This window comes from Ictidomys tridecemlineatus, chromosome 3 (genome assembly GCF_052094955.1).
Source record: "Ictidomys tridecemlineatus isolate mIctTri1 chromosome 3, mIctTri1.hap1, whole genome shotgun sequence".
In the NCBI taxonomy this organism is placed as follows: domain Eukaryota; kingdom Metazoa; phylum Chordata; class Mammalia; order Rodentia; family Sciuridae; genus Ictidomys; species Ictidomys tridecemlineatus.
In genome coordinates, this window is record NC_135479.1 from 25478393 (window position 1) to 25497968 (window position 19576).

The window sequence follows — 19576 nt, forward strand, 5'->3', positions numbered from 1 at the left end:
GGTGGGTCTACTCCGCTTCGGCGGAGGGCCCCTCCCTCGGGTCTGCGGAATTAAGCGCTGGCTTCGGGACAGAGAATTCCTAAGCCCCAGACCACCCAATCCAACGCCTACGCGTCCTGCACCCGACACCACGAGCCATTCCCGGCTCAGGCGCTGGGTGAAGTTCAGTGCCGCGTGGCTTCCTAGCCGAGCAGGGCGCCTCCAACGCACCTTCAAACCCCTCCATTTTTTGGTTAACCATTTTCTTTTTTGTTGTTAGTGGTGCTGGGGTGTCCTAAATTTAACAATTTGTTCATAATTTTGCTTTTAACGTGTTTGATGACTTAATATATGTTTTTTAAATATTTATATTTTTGTTTTAGGTGGACACAATATCTTTATTTTTCTGCGGTGCCCAGTGCCTCCAGCATGCTAGGAGGCGAGCGCTCTACCACTGAGCCACAACCCCAGCCCATATGCGTGTGTTTTTAAGACTTCCCCCGTCAATTTCAAATAGATTTTTCCTGGAGGGAAAGCTGTAATTTGAATGTCGCAAAAAACGACTCAGGGAGAGCTGAGGGGATGCGGGAGACCCTTGTGGGGAGGGATGCCCTGGAGGGGTTGCGCTGATCCCAGGGCCTTTCTCCTCTGATTCCCCCCCACACACACACACAACTTCTCCGAGGTTCTTTGAAAAATGGGGCGGGAATTCCAACCACAGAATATTCTGTCGGCGGAGTGTAGGTGAGGGCAAAGAGAAGCCGCCGGACAGGCAGCGACCGAAGCAACTACCCGGCCACCCCCACGCCGTATGCGCCGCGCTCATTAAACGCTCCATCAGAAGAAAACCCAATAATTCCAAATTTCGGGAAAAGTCAAATCGGAGGGATGTAGGCCGGCCTCTACAGGATGGCCCTTCCCCAGGCCTCTCTGAATGTGAGGGCTCTATTCACAGCTCAAAGAGTAAGGTGGAGGGAAGCTGGGCAAAGATTCGATTCTTAACTCCTTCCCCGGCAAAACCGAATTACTTTCCCCAAACCGAATTACTAAGAAAGGTCCCCTCAAATCGAATTTAAACCCACTGAAACAAAACTAAAGTTACGTTTGGCCAGAACGGCCGCCCAGGGCAGGAATCGTGGTCCTGACTCCATTTCCCTGGGCAGATGTGTGCAGGTGCCGATTTCAGGCACACAGTACTCTTAGCTCAAGAGCGTGCGTGCGGTTGGCACCACATAGAGCCCAGCCACTGCGCTGAGACTCCTGTGCAGTCCCACGTGTTCAGAATGCCTTGAAGAACTGCCAGGAAGCGGTGCTGATTCGAATGGAGTTCCTGCTACCAGAAGGGTCGGAACTCCCAAGTAACCTCAAGCAAGGAATACGTCCGCCCCCATCCCCCGCGCGCCGCCGCGTGGGTTAATAATGCCCGAGCAATCGGTACCCAATTGTGCGGGATGGTTTTCGAATACCGACCAGCGAAGAGCCCGCGCAGTGCACAGCGCTGATCAGGTCCAGTTGCTCTGCCTAGGCTGACTCTGGAGGACCCCTTGGAGCTGTATTCCCTATTCTGGACCCCATTGTCTCCGGACCCCAGGACTGTTGCTGAGGACATCTTGTTAAGGACATCTTCTCATCTGACCAGGGAAGGGGGGGAGGCACTTCTGGCTTTCCTAAGCAGCAGAAGCTGTGAGGTATTGGTAGTGAGAGAAGAGTTAGTTGGTCTTGTCTCTCTCCCTCCCTCGCTCCCTTCTTTCATTTCTTTCAACCTCCTCCCTTCTTTCTTTCCCTTTTCCTCCTTTCCTTCTTTCTTTCTTTCCTTCCTTCTCCTCTTCCTCCTTTTTGGTTTTATTGTTTTTGGATTTGGGGTTTGCAAGTCATTATGCAGCAAATAACAAAGCCTTCGAATCTTAATCCAGTTTGCTTCTGTTATCCTTCTGGAAGCCTTCAGACAAGGGAAATGGCTGACCTAGAATATCACAGCCAGCAGCTTGGAGGCTGAGCTGGGATGGGAACCCAGGCTTGAGGCCTCTCAGGCCAGCCCTCCTTATATTCTTATCAAGCACTTGATAACTTTCTTTCTAGCTCCCATCCCTATCACCTCCTTGTTTTTTAAGGTTGGGAAGATGTGACTCCTGTCAAAGGAGATCCTACCCGGGGGAGTCTGAAGGTGAAGAGATCCCCCAGTTCCCAGCTAGGTGCCCCAATCCTACATCCTTTGGATCTGTGAAGAGAGAGGTGATAATGGAGGGCAAGGTCTCCTCATTTGAGGAATGGGTTAATAATAGTACCTACTTCACAGGGTGGGGAGGGGGGAGGAGAGATGCACAGAGCTTGGTATTGAGTGTTTGATAAATTCCAAAGGACTACAGGCTGTTTCTGTCACAGCTGCTGCACAGGATAAGAATCTTACACAAATTCAGAGAAGTCCCTTGAATGCTTAGGGGCTTTGGGTATCTCCTAGCTTTGGAGGATGTCCAAAGCCAACTGCTGCAGAGGCTGCCAGAAAACCCACCCCTGCCTTTCCTTGCAAGGGCCAGCACAGAAAGCACTCTGGAAACATGATCCTGGGGAAGAAGTGTCTTCCACTGTCCTTTCAATTCCAGCTCACAAGCCTCACCTCTGTGAATCCTTCCATGGCAGCCAACCCTGCCTCAAAGAGCATTGTCTTCCTTCTGTGCACCTGGAAATGTCATTCCTGGGGCCCCACGATGGTGGCCTCCCTCCAGAGGAAAATTATAGTGCTAGAAAGGAAGGTTAGGAAGGACATAGCATAGCCCCAGCTCTAAAGGAGGAGGTGGTGGCATGACTGAAGTTGGGTACAAAAAGGGGAAAGTGGTTCCATGTGATAATAGCACTTATTCACTAAACAAACCCTCACAACCCTGTTGGATGAGAGGGGAACCATCGGATGGTTCTCCAGCTGCCAAGAGAAAGCTCTCCTAAAGAGTCCCTTCTTCAGAGTTCCAAGGTTTCAGGGTAGAGAATTCCAAACTAGGGGCCAGAGATGTATTTTCCTAGAAAATATATTTCTGTTTATTCCAGGAGGAGAGAAAAATTTGAAATAGATTTGCTCTCTTCCCTCCAGGATAACTGATTGTGAGCTTCAAACACCCCTACACACCCCTGGAATTTTCTGTCTCTCCAAGGAGATCTGAGTCTGGTGCCCCCCTTCCTCCAACAGGCTTCTCCTTTTCTCTGATAGTTTTTTCTCTCATCCCCCAAGACTGCTACCTTTACTCTGAGCCCTGATAATAATAGCATACATATGTAAAACATGAAGATCCTACCAAGTTGCATACACTGAGAAAAAGGTGTGTGGGTAAGCTGAGGAACCTGAGGACTCCAGTGGGTCTACAGATGGAATTGTCTTCTCCTAACATGAAGCAACTTAGATGTGTGTAGGCAGGTATCTCTTACAGGGTAGATACACAGGCATAAATGCACCTGTGCTTGGATTTTCTATACTTTTAAGTGTGTACACCAGTGATTTGACCTCTATATTCATGGGTTTGTATAAGGCCCAAGTACAGTGCTTTTACAGTGCTTTTAAATGGGATTGCTATTTATCTTTGGGTATGCAGATTTGTATACATCACAGCCTAAATTGCAGATTCATAAACGAGTCTCTCTTTTCATAGAAGGATGCTAGTGTGAACATTTGTGTAGACACCTGTATATTTGGTACATGTGAATATACGTTGTATTTGAATGGAGTCCTCGTGTAGTTGCACACATGCAGCAATAGATGATTGTACAGGTGGACACATGCCTGTCAAGTCCTTGGGTACTAATGTTTATAGGTACCTTCTGCAAATAGTATGAAAAATGCAGCCAGGGAAACAGGCCTGTTGTTATTTCATGAGCCTTCCTAGGAGCCATCAAACTGGATTCACCCCACTCCCAGACTTTGTCCTGGTTCATGCAAGGCTTCGGTCACATGCGGCGCCAGGTAAGGCGGGGTGCGGTGCAAGCAAAAGCCTAGACGGCAGATCCCTCCCGTAGCCTCGAGGGCCCACAGCAGCCACAGTGTCGCAATCGAGCCGGGGCCCCTGCCGGAAGCGGAAGCCGGCACGGGGGGCGGTGAGGCGCAGTCGCGGCGGTCGCGGCGTGCCAGGCCCAGGGCGCCCCGCGGGGGCGTGTGCGCCGCGCGCGTGCGGGGCAGGCTGGGCGCCGGGCGGTACCATCCCGGCCCCGGCGTCTGTTTACCAACAAACTGCTGGCGCTCTGCAGCGACGCATTCCGACGCTCTGAATAAGCCGCCAGCGCTGGCGGTCTGGTCTAAATGTCCCTGCAGATCCCTGGCAGCGGGAGCCGAATCGCCGTGCGGACCCCGAGAGCTGGACATCACGAAGGCGGGGTTTTAAGCGTCCTGTCAGCCGAGGCGCCTACGCCCACGGTGCAGCTGCGCTCGCCCCTCGGGCATCCCAAGGCGTACGTCTGCCATATTACCGAGGCTCTTGGGCTGCGCAACCACCCTGCAACCCCAGCACCCTTTCAGAGAAGACGCCTGGAGAGATGGGCCAGGATCCCGCGCCCCGCAACCCTCCCCTCTTCCTACTCTGGCTGCCCTGGGGGTGGGTCCCGGCTCCAAGCCTCAGTGAAGTCACCACGTGCAGTAGCCAATCCGGGGAATCTACGTGGGCGGGTCCGTCGGGTCCCGGGAACCGAACCTTGTGGATAGGAGGGGGGGCTCCCACAGACTTAGGGGGGAGGGGAAAAGCATGGGGGACACCCCCCCCGGAACCCCTTTCCCGGGTGCGATCTCTTCTCTGGAAGAGCCATAGAGAGACATTTTCCACGGGATCTTAAGTGAGGGGCCGCTGGCTGGAGGTTTCGTCCGCCCAACGCCCAAGGCCCTGGAAAAAAGAGTTGGCGGAGGGAGAGGGAGACGTGCTGGGCCATGACCTAGGACCTTCGGCTTGGCCTCGGCCGCAATGACCTCTTTGCCCTGCCCCCTCCCTGGCCGGGATGTCTCCAAAGCTGTCTTTCCGAACCTCGCCCCCATCCCGTCGGTAGTGGCTGCCTACCCGCTTGGCACGTCCCCCGCAACCGCAGCCTCTCCCGATTTGTCCTACTCCGGACCGTATGGTCACCTTCTGTCCTACCCCTACACCGGGCCGGCGACGCCAGGAGACTCCTACCTGCACTGCCAGCAACCCGCGGCGCCATCTCGGCCCCTCCCCGACCCGGCTGAGAGCCCACAGGAACCAGAGACAGGTAAGTCTGGTCGTGGCGGTTCTTCCCACCTCGGGGGGTTCAGCTCCCATACGCCCCTAAACTTCGTTGTGGCCTGGTTTGCATGCAGCTAGCGGGATTCAAACTTTACTTTGATTCCACGGAATCTGGGGTAGGGGGGAAGGGCGAAGAGATGGGGTGGGAGGTGCAGGGGGGGCGGGGAAGAGTGGGGGCAAGTTGATCTAGGTCTCCTTTCAAAACTGACCTGGTTTCGATTTGCAGTTGTATGAAGCCAGGCCGGGAAGTCTCCCTACCCCACCCCCTGGAGCAACAGAGTTGTGTGTATCTACTGTAATGGAAAACTGCAACAATCCAGATGTGGGGGTGGGGTCCCTAACCCCTTCCTCTGGATTCTCCCCAGGTGCCCTTTTCTGAGTGGTCTAGTCTCAGAAAGCAGTATTCAAGCCAAACCCTGCTAAACAGAAATCAGGTCCTGGCTGGAGGGCTGTAGATGTAGGGGTTCCTTCTTCTCCATTCCTGGGCCCCACCCCCTTTCCCCAGACCGTGCCTGACCTTGACTGGAGCCTGACTTGGCAGAATCTGGGACTAGGACCCCATCACCCATCATCCAAAGAATAGATCCAGGCTGATCAGGAAATCCCTAATCTTTCCCTGGCAGCTTCAGACTTCTAACCAAAGGAGCATGTCATCCCTGTCAGCTCCACCCTTGACTTTGGGTACATTAGGCCCCAGTTCCTGTTGCCTGGAACACCTTTGAGCTTCTGAGAAAGTACTTGCTCACTGAAAGACCTCAATAAAGCCAATGAGCTAGCAGGTCTTCCTGGCCTTGGAGTTGACATACTCACTGACCCTGGAAGTGCCCTGTACATACTCCCATCTGCACTGGCTCCAGCTTAGACTCCAGGTTCCCTGCACTGCTTGCTCTCACCTCATTGTCCCCAAATGTGCCAAAGACAAGTGTCTTTGGCACATTTTTCTCCATGGATGCATGTCCACCATGCGCTTCTCTGCAATCAGCTCAGGACCAAGACATCTCCTCTCTTCCCTGTTGTTCTGACATGAACACAGGAATCATCAGAGCCAGAGTGACCCTAGAATTTGGGCACTCAATTTCTCAAACTGAGGCATGAAAAAAGGGTATTCATGGGTCAAGGATACAGCCTGTTTTCTAGGTTCTTGGCCTTTGCAAATCCATTTTCACCACATGGGGCCTGAAAAGAGGACTTTAGAAAACTTTCTTAGAACACAGGAAAGTTAACTGTCTTCTGTGGCAAAACTGGGGCTGCCTCTTCCAAGGCTGCTGGGTCAGGTTTATGAAGTGACATTTGGTGGTGGTGATGGCAGGGTCTTACAGATCTAGTTTCTCCAAAATTCCTTGGACTTCTTTTTACGATAGTACAGTGTGTTCCATGTGCTGCAACATGTATGTTTTGGGAGTGGGGTAAGATTAACCAGACTTTACCCTTGAGGTAACTGTTCAAGTGATGTGGGTGTCCTCAATTCTGCCTTCCACATTTTCCTGGTCATCTCTTTGCTTGAACTAAAGACAAGTGAGTGGAGAGTTTCTTTTCTTACAACCTTTACCCGTATCCAACGAAAAGCAGCACACACCACTGTCCTTAAAATAGATTGTAGCATTTCTCTGTTGAAACTGTTGTGTTCAGTTCGCCATAGAGTCAGAGGGGTGTGAGAGCAAGAGGTTCTCCTAACTCCAAACCCCTTAGTGTCCACCCCCGCCCCAGGGAGGGGTTTGGCTCCAAGTGAGCCAGCACTACACACCCCTTAGAGCCGGCGGGTGCGGCGGAGCCCAGAGAGAGGCCCTGAGGCTCCATTATCGCGACTAGTGCAGATCCAGTTGTGACTTGCTGCAACTGGCGTGGAGAAGACTGCAGGTCGGGAAGAAACTTAGAGCTGAGTGGGCTCCCAGAGTTGGGGCGCAGCGGGTGGGCTCCCAGAGTTGGGGCGCGGTGGGCTCCGAGAGTTCAGCAGCAGCGACTGCCCTGTCTTAGCCGCTGTCAGTGCGTCACCGCCGGAATTGCGCTGTTCTCGCAGCCAGAGAGGCGCGGGTGGTTGCTGGATTGCCAGCCCCGGGTTTCGAGCACTGGGTTCTAGCAGGGGAGGCAGGACAGGCGCGGGCGGGAGCGGAAACCTAACTGTTTTTCTGGGAATTGGCTGAGGCTGGGGTCGAAGGAGGAGGATCTGAGAAGCCCGCAGCGCCCGAGGCCACTGGTGTGGGATGCGGGGGAGGTGAAGGCAACCGATGACCGCGGCCAGCTAAGGGCGGGGACCCTGACGAGGCTGGGGTGAGCCAGACTAGGAGAATAAGGGGGGGGGGGTAGGGCGAGGGGACCAAAGCCGCACCGGAGCGCCGGGGTCCGCGGGGCAGATCCCTATGGAATATGGCCAACGTTGCCCTAAGCCCGCGGGCGCTTCGGCTGCTCCATCCACTGGGCTACCCCCATCTTCCTAGGATGGTCTCCATTGTTCGCGTAGAATGGCTCAGGTCGGGAACAATGACCGGGAGGAGTCGAAGCCCCTTGCCCCCACCCGGCGGCATTCTAGGGCCCAGCTGTCCAGCAGCCGAGATTCCTGGAGAGCGAGGAGGACCGGATATCTCACTGCCGCGGCGTCGCAGAGCGATCCAGGAGCGGCCCTGCCGGCCTGCGCTGCGGGCTCTGCATTCTCCGCAGCCGGGGCACCTTGCGGGGACCCTCTGTGCCTGCAGTCCAGCTGAGGACAGGGCTTCCCACATCGACCTGGCTTCTGGGGGTTTCTTAAAACGTCTCCCCAGAGCCAGGCGGCCGGGGAAGGAGTGTGTGGGGAGAGCGATGGACACCCTTCTTCAGGAGAGGAGCGGCCCATTACTGTAGTGGAAACATGGCAAACCCCAATGCTGACCTTGACGCCCGCTCAGCCCCGCCTTTCAAGCAGCAAAAGGGTGCCAGGTGGACCCTATCTCTGGTTTCTGAGCATTGTTTTTGAGACCCCTGCGCCTGGAATGCACTTCCCGTCATTTTCTGGCCTCCTCTCAGCCCTAGACTCAGTCTTTTGCCCCGCCCAACCCATACCGCTGCTTTTCCAGTGCTGAACTCTGACCTCCCACCCCTAGGTGTGGGTGTATTATCTCTCTGGCCCTTGGGCTTTCTGCACACAAAATCCATGTTTGGGAGCACCCTGAGGACAAGAGCTGGGTCTTGTATCCCCTGGCGCACATGGAGCACTGGGGATTGAAAAGAGAAGGACAGGAGAAGGACGTGAGCTGTGCCTTTTACTAATCTTCCAGCTGGTATGCAGAAGAGGTACAAGCTAGCCTGTGAAACTGCCTGTCCTACAGTGTTAATTCCCACACATACCATCTTGTCCCCCAGAATCCGAGAAGCCAGTGCTGTCCCCGGATGCCTCCCAACAGCACCTGCTTGCCCCCACCAAGAAGCAGCGCAAGCCAAGGACCATCTATTCCAGCCTGCAGCTGCAGCACCTAAACCAGCGTTTCCAGCATACGCAGTACCTGGCACTGCCCGAGAGGGCCCAGCTGGCAGCACAGCTGGGCCTCACCCAGACGCAGGTGGGGCCAGTCCCATCCTTCAGGAGTGCAAAACTTCCCCAGTGCCTGCTCGCTGGGAACTCGCCCCCCAGGTGTGAATGAATGACAAGTTCCCTGGCCCAGTTGACACAGTTCTCCAGGGAGTGTTCATAGCTGTCCCTCATCAAGTGTTGGGGGAATGTATTAGAAAAGTGTTTCGGGGTAGGCGGTGGGTGTTGGTTCTAGGGAGGAGAGCACCCCAGGCTAGAGAAATGGATACTAGCTCAGGGGACTTCCTGGACTATGCAGAACTAGAGCAGAATGTTCCCAACCTCAGCTCTTCTTCCTGGACTTGTTCCCTATAGCCAGGGATCTTTTCATGCATATTCCTAATCTTTTATTCAATCCCCTTTTCTCTCCAAAGGTAAAGATCTGGTTTCAGAATAAACGCTCCAAATACAAGAAGCTCCTGAAGCAGAACTCTGGGGGCCAGGAAGGGGACTTCCCTGGGAGACCCGCTTCCCTGTCTCCTTGCTCTCCACCCCTTCCATACCTCTGGGATTTACCCAAGGCAGGTGCCCTGCCCACTGGTGGCTATGGCAACAGCTTTGGAGCCTGGTATCAGCATCATTCCCCAGATGTACTGGCTCCACCTCAAATGATGTGAGTCTGGGAAGGAGGGCAGGTCAGGCCCCAGTCCTGCCAAGCCCAAGACTGGTGCACCTGCATCCCTTCTGGAACAAGAGGAAACCAGCTCCAGATGGGCTTTCTTGGAGGATGAGGAGCTAGAAGAGAAAAGGGGACTGGATGGAGTCCTGTTCCCTTAACCCAAACAGCTAACTCAAGGACTTAAGCCTTTGCCACTGTCCCTGAGACTACCACAGATTAGACACCTTTCCTCCAAATGGATAAAGACTCTGCAGAAAGTGTCATTGGCTGGAGTTTAGTCTGTCCCCAGGACCCTTGATTTTGCCACTCCTCTCATGCTTCAAAGGACTGCAGCCCCACCATTGCCTGGGGTCAAAACCAGGAGGAAACACTGAATATTTGTTCTCCATGTACCTTGGACCCTGCACCACCTGTTTGTGAACCAGAGCAGAAGTGGATATCCAGAGTCTTCAACGCTGACCACCATCAGATCCCACTCTCTGATACTTCCATATTTGGGGGTATAGCTAAGTGACAGAGCACATGCTTAGTATGCACGAGGCTCTAGGTTCAATCACCAGTACCCAAACTAAGCAAACATACAAACATGGAGTTTGTGGACCTGTGGTTAATTTATGCTCCTCTCCTATAAAAGTCCTTTCCCCACATGTCTATGCATTTTAAGTAGATAATACACCCAATTATCCATACAATTCAACAGCTATTTATTAAAAGCCTATTCCCTCCTACTCCCCACCCCTAATATAGAACAACATGCACATATTCTTGGAAACCCAGCAGACTAACACTTAAGGGGAAATGGGGACAAATAGTTTCTTTGGATGGTTGCAGGTTTGACACCCCCAAATAGGTGGGGCAGGCTTGGCAATGCGCTCCTTATCCTGCTTCTGTCCAAAGGAACTGCTCAGGTTTATAACCAATCTGACCAGCATCCAACTCTTACCATCCGTGTACCATGAGCTTCTACAGATTAAAGTTTGTACAAAAACCTGAGTGACGGCTGCGAGGTGTTTGTCTCCTGAGCTATGCTGGGGTGGGGGCTAGTTGTTCAACTCTCCCATCTGACTTGCAGAAGTCAGAGGTACTGGATTCCACTTTTGCCTCTGCCACTGACTGGCTCTGTGGTTCTAGCTGTGGAATGTTCTAATAATATTCATAGTTTTCATATGCTCTGGTGTGAAACTGGAAGATGAGCATGCTGGAAGGAAGAAGGTGGGAATGGCCTTGACCAAGAGAGCCTTTCCTGACCCAGTTGCACAGGAAGCAAGGCACCTCACAGCCCCCATTTTCCACCTGCATCCTGGGCAGTGGCCCTACTCACCCTTGGAGAGGACACGCCAGACCAGTCCTACTGGGAGAAGTGTGCTGCTTGGAGGTGGAATGGCCTCAGCCCAGCTCAGGGAATGAGGAGGCAGGAGGGAAAGAAAACACCAGGGCAAACCAGAATTCTCTTCCATCCAACACGTATTGGGTAAATCCTCTGCTGAGTGTGAGGTCCTGGGGATACCATGGTGACCAAGCAGACACTTCAGGCTAACAGAGAGCCAGACAAATGACCAGAGATAGTGTGGCAAATGCCCGGTGGAGGGCAGGACTGAGGACAGGGTTGGACGCTGTGCAAGGGCTCCAGTTCAGCCTGGGCCGATGGAGTCAATGCTAGGTGACATTTCTGGACAGCTCAGGGAGCAGCAAGACACAGCTGTGACTCATAGCCACTACACCCCACTGCACACAGCACAGGGCTTAGAGAACTGTGGGAGAAGGGTTGAGGAAAAGCGAGAACCATTTAGGGAATCCAGCCCAGAATGGCCCCCAGGGCTGGGGAGGGGCCTTCAATTCCAGGCACAAGACTCCCAAGTCAAGCTACCCTCTTGTTGCCTAAACCTGTTCCCAGGCTCTGCAAGCTCAGGGCTGGCCCCAGGCAAAAAAGCCCACCAGGCTCCTCAGGCCAACCCAGCCCCAGAGAGCAGCTGGCTGGGGATCATATGTAGGGTAGAAGGGGCATCCCATTAGGTTGAAGGCCCATCCCAATGAGCAATTAGTCCTCCCTGTACCACTTCTGGGTCGGTGGCCACTCTCATTCCCCAAAACACACATGGGATGGCAAAGGGCACCGGGTGGGCCAAAGCCGAGGCCCGGAGCAGAGAGGAGTGGGAGTGCTCAGAGGAGAGGCGCTGACTTCTTGCTCAATGCCTTCCCTCACCCAAGGACCCTAGCTCCAAGGTTCTCAGGGGTGGCCCAGCCCCAGATCCCTCCTCTGGGTCTTCTCTAAGGCCACAGGCCCTGAGGGCAGCTGTTCCCTTCCACTTCGGGTTGCACACTCCTCTTTCCACAGAGTGGAGATAAGATCTACCACCCCATCTCGGAAAGCCTCCAAAGGCAGATTAATTGGACAGCCCAACACGAGTCGCATCGTTAAAACAACAGCTCGGTTGTAAAGTTAAGTAGCAGAAGGAGGGTAATTGCTCTCCCAGCCAGCGGCCAGCTGAGCCGACAACATCCCTCTGCCTTACCCGTTCCGCCCTTTCCAGGGGAAACAGGAATCTCTTTTCCACTTGGGATCTGGTCCAGTTTCCCGGGGCTCCTGGGTGGGGATGCACCTGGAGCCCCAGTGGAGGAGGTGCCCGGCTCCCATCCCTCAAGCCATCAAGGCTGTAAAAGGGGAACCCTGTGGTCTCTTGGTCTCTTCCCATGAGGAAGAAGCCCTGCTGGGAGCAATAAAAGAAGGGGAACAAGGAATTCCACAACTCTGTCTCTTGCTAACTGTGTGACTTCTGGCAAGTTTCTTAACCTCTCTTGGAGGTTTGTTTCTTCCCCTCTAAGATGGGAATGCTAATAGGACATGTTTCAGTGGTGTGGTTGTGATGATCAAATGAGATAGTGCTTGTAACATGCTTGACACAGTGCCTGGAACATAGTAAGCACTTAATAAATGGCATTTATAGCTGCAGTTTTGATCACTGGGGAGGGAGGGGCCACAGTGTGGGCGAGTTCATATAGCCATCCATTCTCCTCTCTCCCCTGGCAGACCTGCCTCCGGAGGGCGGAGAAGAGGAATCAGGCTGGAGACAGAACCCCACACATCTCTGATCATCACCATTTGAGAACAGGACCCAGGCAAGGTCCCAAATGCAAAAGGGCGGCTGCTTGTGCATCTTGAAGTGGGCTGAGACTGGAAAATGGGAAAGCATGTCCAGGGCACCAGTTATCCCGTCTGTGTGTCTGCCTCCGGAAAGCTGACTTGGGGCGTCCCCTCCCTCTGGGTCACTCACCTTCTCTTTCCCCACATGCTATTTTAAGGCTTGCCCCCCATTCTCTCCTCCAGCAAAATGAGATTCAATTAATTCAATTAAAGCAATTTTGGAAGCAGCTCCTGAAGCCTTTCAATGTGAGATAATTACAAGTAATTTGCTTCTGTGAGGAGGAAAAGGTTACACGGGGTCTGGGGGGGAAGGAGGTAGCCCCCTCCTCACCAAATGCACACAGATCTAGAAAGATTCCACACAGCAATCTTAGCTGCCCTCCCATTGGCCAAATTACTTGCAGGTGGGAAGACGGAGAGCATGGTGGTGGGAGGGGGTGGGAAGACCCTGAGTGACAGGCGGCCCCTCCTCCACCCCCAAATCCTCTGTGAAGGTGGGGGTGGGGAACTGCTTATTTCCCCGACAAAATGTCTGCATCGCCGAGGCCCATGATTACTCAGCTCCCAGCCTCATTTGAGTTTGGATGCCTGGACTTGCCTCTGGGATTGGATCCAGAGTCAATGGAATGCTATCCGGGTAGCAGAGGCCTGTGTAGACGGGGGGCCTTGGGAGATCAAGGACTTCCCCAGAAGTTATAAGAGATGTGGGTAGAGAGTAGGGAAAGCCTGAGAAGGAAAACAGCAACTTCCTGCTTCCAAGAAATTGAGGAGACACCCCTTCTCTCCCCTCCCGCCTCTCCCCTCTCCAGCACCAATGCTTTCTGGTTCTGCCTGGTGTCTAATCTCAGTTCTTTCCATTGTAGTGGTGGCAGATCTCCTCTCAGCTTTCTGTCCTCAGGGGCACTGAAGCCTCTTTTTTCCCCAAAGTATCCTACAGGTGTTCCCGCCCCTACCTCACCTGGAATAACCCTTTCCTTACCAGGCCTCATTTGGCATGGGAGGAGGAAGGAAGGGGGAATATGATGTGAGGGAGGGGACCCAGACCTGGGGGCTGGGAGGCAGGGGCTCCAAGGGTGGAGGTAGCATCAGCCTCCACAAAGACCCTCTCAATCCTGCCCAAAAGGTCTGGGGTCCCCCTTTAACAGGAAGCAAGTAATGTTTAAACAATTGTGGTGGAAAAAAAGAAATCACTGAGCCTAAAGAACCTCTCGCATGCCCTCCCCGCCCAGCTTTCTCCTAGCTATTCTCTCTTTTGGAAGGATTCATTCCTTTGGCTCCCGTTTCTCCCCACTCTGCTCAGTGATCCTTTCTCTGAGATGGGCTTTTGGGCCTGGAGAGTAGGGAAACATTCCATCGGTGAATTCTTGGTGACTTCTGCTCCTCCAGGATGAATAAGCTCAGCGATGGAAAGTGGCTGTCCCTCCATACCTCCACTTCCCCTTGCCTGGCCAGCTCAGACAGGTTACAAAGGAGGAATCCAAGACCCATTCACTTCAAACCTCAACATGCAAAGGCCCTAAACAAATCCTTGTAGACAGGCAGACCCAGGTTCCCAAGCACAGGGAGACCATGTGTGCACATTTGTACAGAAGATGCACACGTGGGCAGGCAGATATATACTACATGCACTGGCAGAGCTGCAGCCGAAAGACACGTATGTACATCTGCATGAAGCATTCCATGGTTGTACATGGACAGACACAGAGAAATGCACTCGTGGCTCACATGTTTGCAGAGAGAAGCACAATTTGGAGGGATGATCCAAGGAGGAGATGCCCAAGGGCTTCCATGAAGGCAGACAGAAGCATGCACAGAAATCTACCGACTAGCTTCTGCTTGTGTGCACGTGCGCATGCGCAGGCATGTATGGTGGGAATGTAGGGGGCAGGTCTCTTTCTCTCTGTCTCTCTCCTTTTGCCCCCTTATCTTTTCCTCTACTGTTCCTGGCTCCTATATTCTAGGAACATTTCAGGGAATGTGTCAGGAGCCAGGCAGAGGCATGTCAGGAAGCTCCGTGCAGTCTGGCTTCCCCAGGATCTGTTGGAGCAAAGACAGTTCTGGTGACCCTAGTGATCAGCTGTAAAGGGAGGCTGAATGGCCATAGAAATTTGATTGTGACTTTCTTGGATTCCTGGGTCCTGCTTCTTTTCCAGTTCTCTAGCAAGAGCAGCTCCTGTCCCCCTTCATGGCAGGTCCCATGGCTCCCAGATATGGCCATAGTGTCTAGCTCTGCCACAGGAACCCAAAGTTCAGCTAAGAAGGGCTTAGGTGGCCCTTCCCTCAGAGGTCTCACTAGTCCCTCTTCTCCCCTGCCCTGGCTCTGACTCCAGCCTCTGGGAGGGGGGAGGGGGCTTGGTATCCACAGGGTGGCAAGAGGTATGGATGGCTCTTGCAGCCAAAAATCTGGATCTGCTACTACTTGCAGAGTAACCTTGAGCAAGTGACATACCCTGTCTGAGATTCAGATAGTTTCTCTTGCTAAGCTCTGTGTGACCACGGGATACTAATCTATATCTGCTTTGTAATGCAGATCCTGTCTCTCTCATCAGATCGAAGTTTCCTCCCCCATCTGACTGGGTGCATTCTGCAGTTTTTTCCAACACCACAGTTCGATGATGCTAAGGTCCTCATCCCTACTGGCATCCTGGGGGACATGTCTGGCCAGCCCAGGAAGGGGAAAGGAGTTGGCCCACGCTTCCTCCAAACATCAAGCTTTCTGATTCAGCTCCTCACAGTGCCAGGCCTTCAGCCTTTCTGGCCCCAAGATGGAGAGATTACTTCATTTCCAGGGGAGGGTGCCGCTCTCTGTGGAATATGTGTGTGGAATAGATTCCTCTCAGCTCCGTGTGAACCACCCCCTTTGAGAGTTCAGTTTAATCATGGGTCAGACTGAAGGAAGGTCCTTTGCTGGCCCAAGGAGAGTCTATCCTGGCCTGTGGCCCCTGCTGTCTAAGCAATCTCCCCTTCAAGCTGATGCAGAACCCCAGGATCTGGGTGACCCCACTTAGATCACGAAGCTCCTTGGGAATCCCCTTCACCCAGAGACCACCCAAAATCACCTTCTCCGTCCTGTTTTGCACATCAGCCTGACCCGTCAGGACTTGCACGCCTCCTTCAGACTGGGGGTTGCTGGAGAGCAGGACACCCGCTTGCCCTCTCAGACTAGGGGCGCCCTCTCAGCTTGGCTAGGTGGCTCCTTCCTCTGCCAGCTCAACCCTCCCCACCCCTGATGTTCCCACTCTCTTTGGAGGGCAGAGGAGAGAGAGGGGATGGGGACCTGTGGTCCTCACTCAGATCCTTCCCCTCCCACTGCCCACCAGGCCTGTGCAGGGCCACTAGACCTCTCCTGCCCGCTGGACTTGGGAGCTGCTTTCTCTGTCCCTGCAAGCTAGGGCCTGCCACAAACTCCTCCTCCTAGCCCTGGAGCCGCCAGGAATTCTTTGCTCCAACAGATCCTGGGGGAGCCAGACTGCACCGAGCTTCCTGACATGCCTCTGCCCGGCTCCTGTCACATTCCCTGAGCCCAGGGCGATCAGCTGGATACACTGATACGGGCTTCTTCCACCCTTGTGACCCCAAGTCTTTACCCGACCTCCTCAAAGCCCTCTCCCCCACTCCCTCTCCAAACCCTGAGTTCTGAGTTGAGACTCATCTCTGGCTTATCAGTTCCTCCCAATCCCAGCCCTTTGGCAACCCCTCCTGAAAAATAAGAAAAACCCCTTTGCCCCCTTGAAAAATAAAATTTGCAGCTACTCAGAAGGCTGAGGCAGAAGAGTCTCAAGTTCAAGGCCAGCCTGGGTAACTTAAAGAGACCCAGCCTCAAAATAAAATTTAAAAAAGAGTACTGGGGGGGGGGACTGGGGCTGGGGCTCAAGCGGTAGCGCGCTCGCCTGGCATGCGTGCTGCCCAAGTTCCATCCTCAGCACCACATACCAACAAAGATGTTGTGTCTGCCGAAAACTAAAAAATAAATGTTAAACTCTCTCTCCCTCACCCCCTCCTTAATTTTTTTTTAAAAAAGGTACTGGGGATACAGCTCAGTGAGTGAGGACCCCTGATTTCAAATCCTAGTATGGCTAGAAGAAGGAGGAGAAGAAAAAAAAAAAGAGGAGGAAAGGAAGAAAGTCTGACTCTGGGATGCAGGTACTCAGCTGAGAGGTCTTGGGCTGGTCATTTTACCTCTCTAGGTATTTATTTCCTCACCTCTGCAGTAGGGATAATGATCAAAATGATGCCTCCAAAAATTTGGAGGAGGGATGGGGTTGTAGCTCAGGGGTAGAGCACTTGCCTAGCTTGGGCAAGAACTTGGGTACCATCCCCAGCTCCGTGGGTGGGGTAGGGGGAAATAAAATTAAATAAATAAAAATGCTACAATACAGTAAGGATTCAGCAAGAATTATTGGTTACATCTCCAACTACTGAGCTAAAAAATTTTCTCTGTTCATGTGGGACCCTCCCATGTACCCCTTCTCCTGTTATCCTCTTCCTCTGTTATGCTTGATTTTTTAAAACTTGCTACTAGAGATTGAACCCAGGAACACTTTAGCACTGGGCAATTTAGTGAGACTCTGCCTCAAAATAAAACTTAAAAAAGTGTGTTGGGAGCTGGATGCGGTGCCGCACACCTGTATACCTGTAATCCCAGCAGCTCAGGTGGCTGAGGCAGGAGGATGGCGAGTTCAAAGCGAGCCTCAGCAAAAGCGAGGTGCTAAGCAACTCAATGAGACCCTGTCTCTAAATAAAATATAAAATAGGCCTGGGGATGTGGCTCAGGGGTCACCTGAGTGACCCTGAGTTCAATCCCTGTACCAAAAAAAAAAAAAAAAAAACTAAAACAAATCCCAGTATGGCTAGAAGGAGGAGAAGGAAAAGGAAAAATAATAATTATTGTTATAATTTATTTTGAGACAAGGTCTTGCTAAGTTGCCCAGCCTGGCCTTGAACTTGTGATCCTTCTGTCTCAGCCTCCCAAGTAGCTGGATTACAGGGATTACAAATGTATGCCACTGCACCTGGTTTTCTCTGCTTGGGAGAATCTTTTGGGCTGGGGGCTACTTGTGAGCAGAGCCCTGGTGTTGGCTGTCTCCCCTGGACACCAGCAGTGTGGGTGGTAGGCTAGACAGAAGCTGTTTTGTGATGAGGGGAGGAAGTTGTACAGGCGGTAGTTAAGGGTGAGAGGAGTCTGACTGAACTTTCAGGACAGCCCCCTCCACACCCCAGGTAGAAAGACACCCTAAGAGATGCCTGCCTGGTCACAGCTAAGGGAGCAGCAGACAAAGCTCTTAACTTCTTTATCCATGACCCAGAATCCCTCCAACTAGTAAAAATGCAGAGACAAAATCGTTTCTTTTTACTACTATTGATTGGATAGTGAGAAAACTCAAGAGACTCTGGGGGATGGGGGGTGGGGGAAGAAAAAGAAAAAAGACTCCCAGAATTAATAGAATTTTGGTATGGTGGCTGGATACCAATAAATACAAGATACCTGTAACTGTTCTCTAGTGTAGCAATAAGGAAAAATGTTCCTCTTGTCATGCAAATAATAAACAATAAAATACTGGAAGCATAGAGATGTGAAGAGTAGCTTTTTAGCTCCTCAGTAACTGAAATGTATTAACCTCCACCGTGATCCCTTCTGCTGGTGCTAAGCCCGTGGCTCTGTCCTAGAGGACCGTCCTTCCATTATACCTGAAGCATGGTAGACTTACGTTGGAATCAAGAAAGCGTTTCCCAGTAGAGGGGGGAATTCTATAGGAGACCTCTCCACAGAGGAGGAAGGGTCAACTCTGGACTATTGAGGGTGCTAGAACTCCCCCAGACCACATGAGGAGCATCTTAACTGCCCATAGTTAACTTAATGCCAAACTGGTAGTAGAATTTGTTAAATCAGCATCACCATGCCTAGCCCTTTATGTGTGTTATCTTATTTACTATCCTCAGCAGCCCTATAAGATTATGATTAGCTATAGGATTAGCTTAATATGATTATATGATTAGCTTAATTTTATAGGTGAAAGAAAGTAAAGCTCAGAGAGGGCAGGTGATTGACCTTAGGTTACACAGCCTCAGTTATCTCACCTGACCTTGCCAGGAAATTGTGAGAATTAAATGAGATAGTGTCTAGGAAAGCTACCGGCATAGGACCTGGCACACAGTAGGTCTTCAGTTGGCACCTTTCCTGCCCAGATCTTGGGAGGAGCTGTCTGCTCCAGGGAGCAACTTTCCTCTCTCTCTTTCCCAGCCTGCCGCCTGCTCCCTTTAGGCCTCTGCCTTCTGCTCTGCAACCCCTTCAGCCCTGGGCTGAGGACATGTCATCCTCCCCTTCCCTACTGGGGATTCCTGAGCTCAGGGCAGGCCTGACTGGCCCCAGGGGTGGGTGTGGGACAATGCCACACGCATTGCATGACGTGGCCAGGCGCCCTCGGTGCTCAGGGAAGGGCACACGGCTGCTGCAGTTTGCCAGGTGCGAGGTGAACTGCCTGGGGTGGGGGGCGCCCCCTCCCCCGCTGCACTAATCCTCCAGGGCGGGGCGCTGCTCCTGGCTTACTCAGCACACACTTCCAATCCTGCTCTGCTCGCCCCAGGAGATAACTGAGGTATTTGGGCCTCGGGGCCACATCCCCTCCCTCCCCCTCCCAGGTTTGTCTCCTTCCAGGGTACCTGTCCTGGCTGCCCTGGGCCTTTCAGGCCTCTCTGACTCCCCACCTTGGGCAGAGAGCAGCCATCAGACTCCAGACTCTTCCTTAGAATTCTCTTGGGGCTTCACACACTGATTCTATAGACTCTTCCACCCCTTGGGAGCCTTCTAGACTCATCCCTGAGCCAGGCATTGAAGAAAAGCAATGCTGTCAGTGGGGACAGTCCAGATGGGGCCTGGGATAGTCAGAGGAGCCTCACGCTCAGAGCACAGCCTCTCATCTGCTGTGTGACCCTGGGCAAGTCACACAGTCTTCCTGGTCCTGCTTCCTGATGGTTAGAGGACATGATGCCTAGGGCCAGTGCAATCACGGTCAGCTCCTGCAGGAACAGTGACTGGGTGCCGGGCTTTCCTTTTGCCATCTTGTTTGACC

The 19576-nt window shown here is 52.8% G+C and overlaps 1 protein-coding gene across 1 annotated transcript; it reads left to right on the forward strand.

The window, feature by feature from the left end:
- The first annotated feature begins 3240 nt into the window (after nt 1–3240).
- Dlx4 (distal-less homeobox 4) lies at nt 3241–10351 on the forward strand. Its single transcript, XM_005321680.4, has 3 exons — nt 3241–5193; nt 8541–8737; nt 9120–10351. The coding sequence occupies exons 1-3, from the start codon at nt 4911–4913 to the stop codon at nt 9360–9362; spliced, it is 723 nt and encodes a 240-aa protein (XP_005321737.1). The 5' UTR covers nt 3241–4910; the 3' UTR covers nt 9363–10351.
- Nucleotides 10352–19576: the final 9225 nt, after the last annotated feature.

Coding starts and splice junctions, on each gene's coding strand:
- Dlx4 (XM_005321680.4), top strand. CDS start 4,911: ATGACCTCTTTGCCCTGCCCCCTCCCTGGCCGGGATGTCTCCAAAGCT. Junction 5,194..8,540: donor CCCACAGGAACCAGAGACAG/GTAAGTCTGGTC, acceptor CTTGTCCCCCAG/AATCCGAGAAGCCAGTGCTG. Junction 8,738..9,119: donor TGGGCCTCACCCAGACGCAG/GTGGGGCCAGTC, acceptor TTCTCTCCAAAG/GTAAAGATCTGGTTTCAGAA.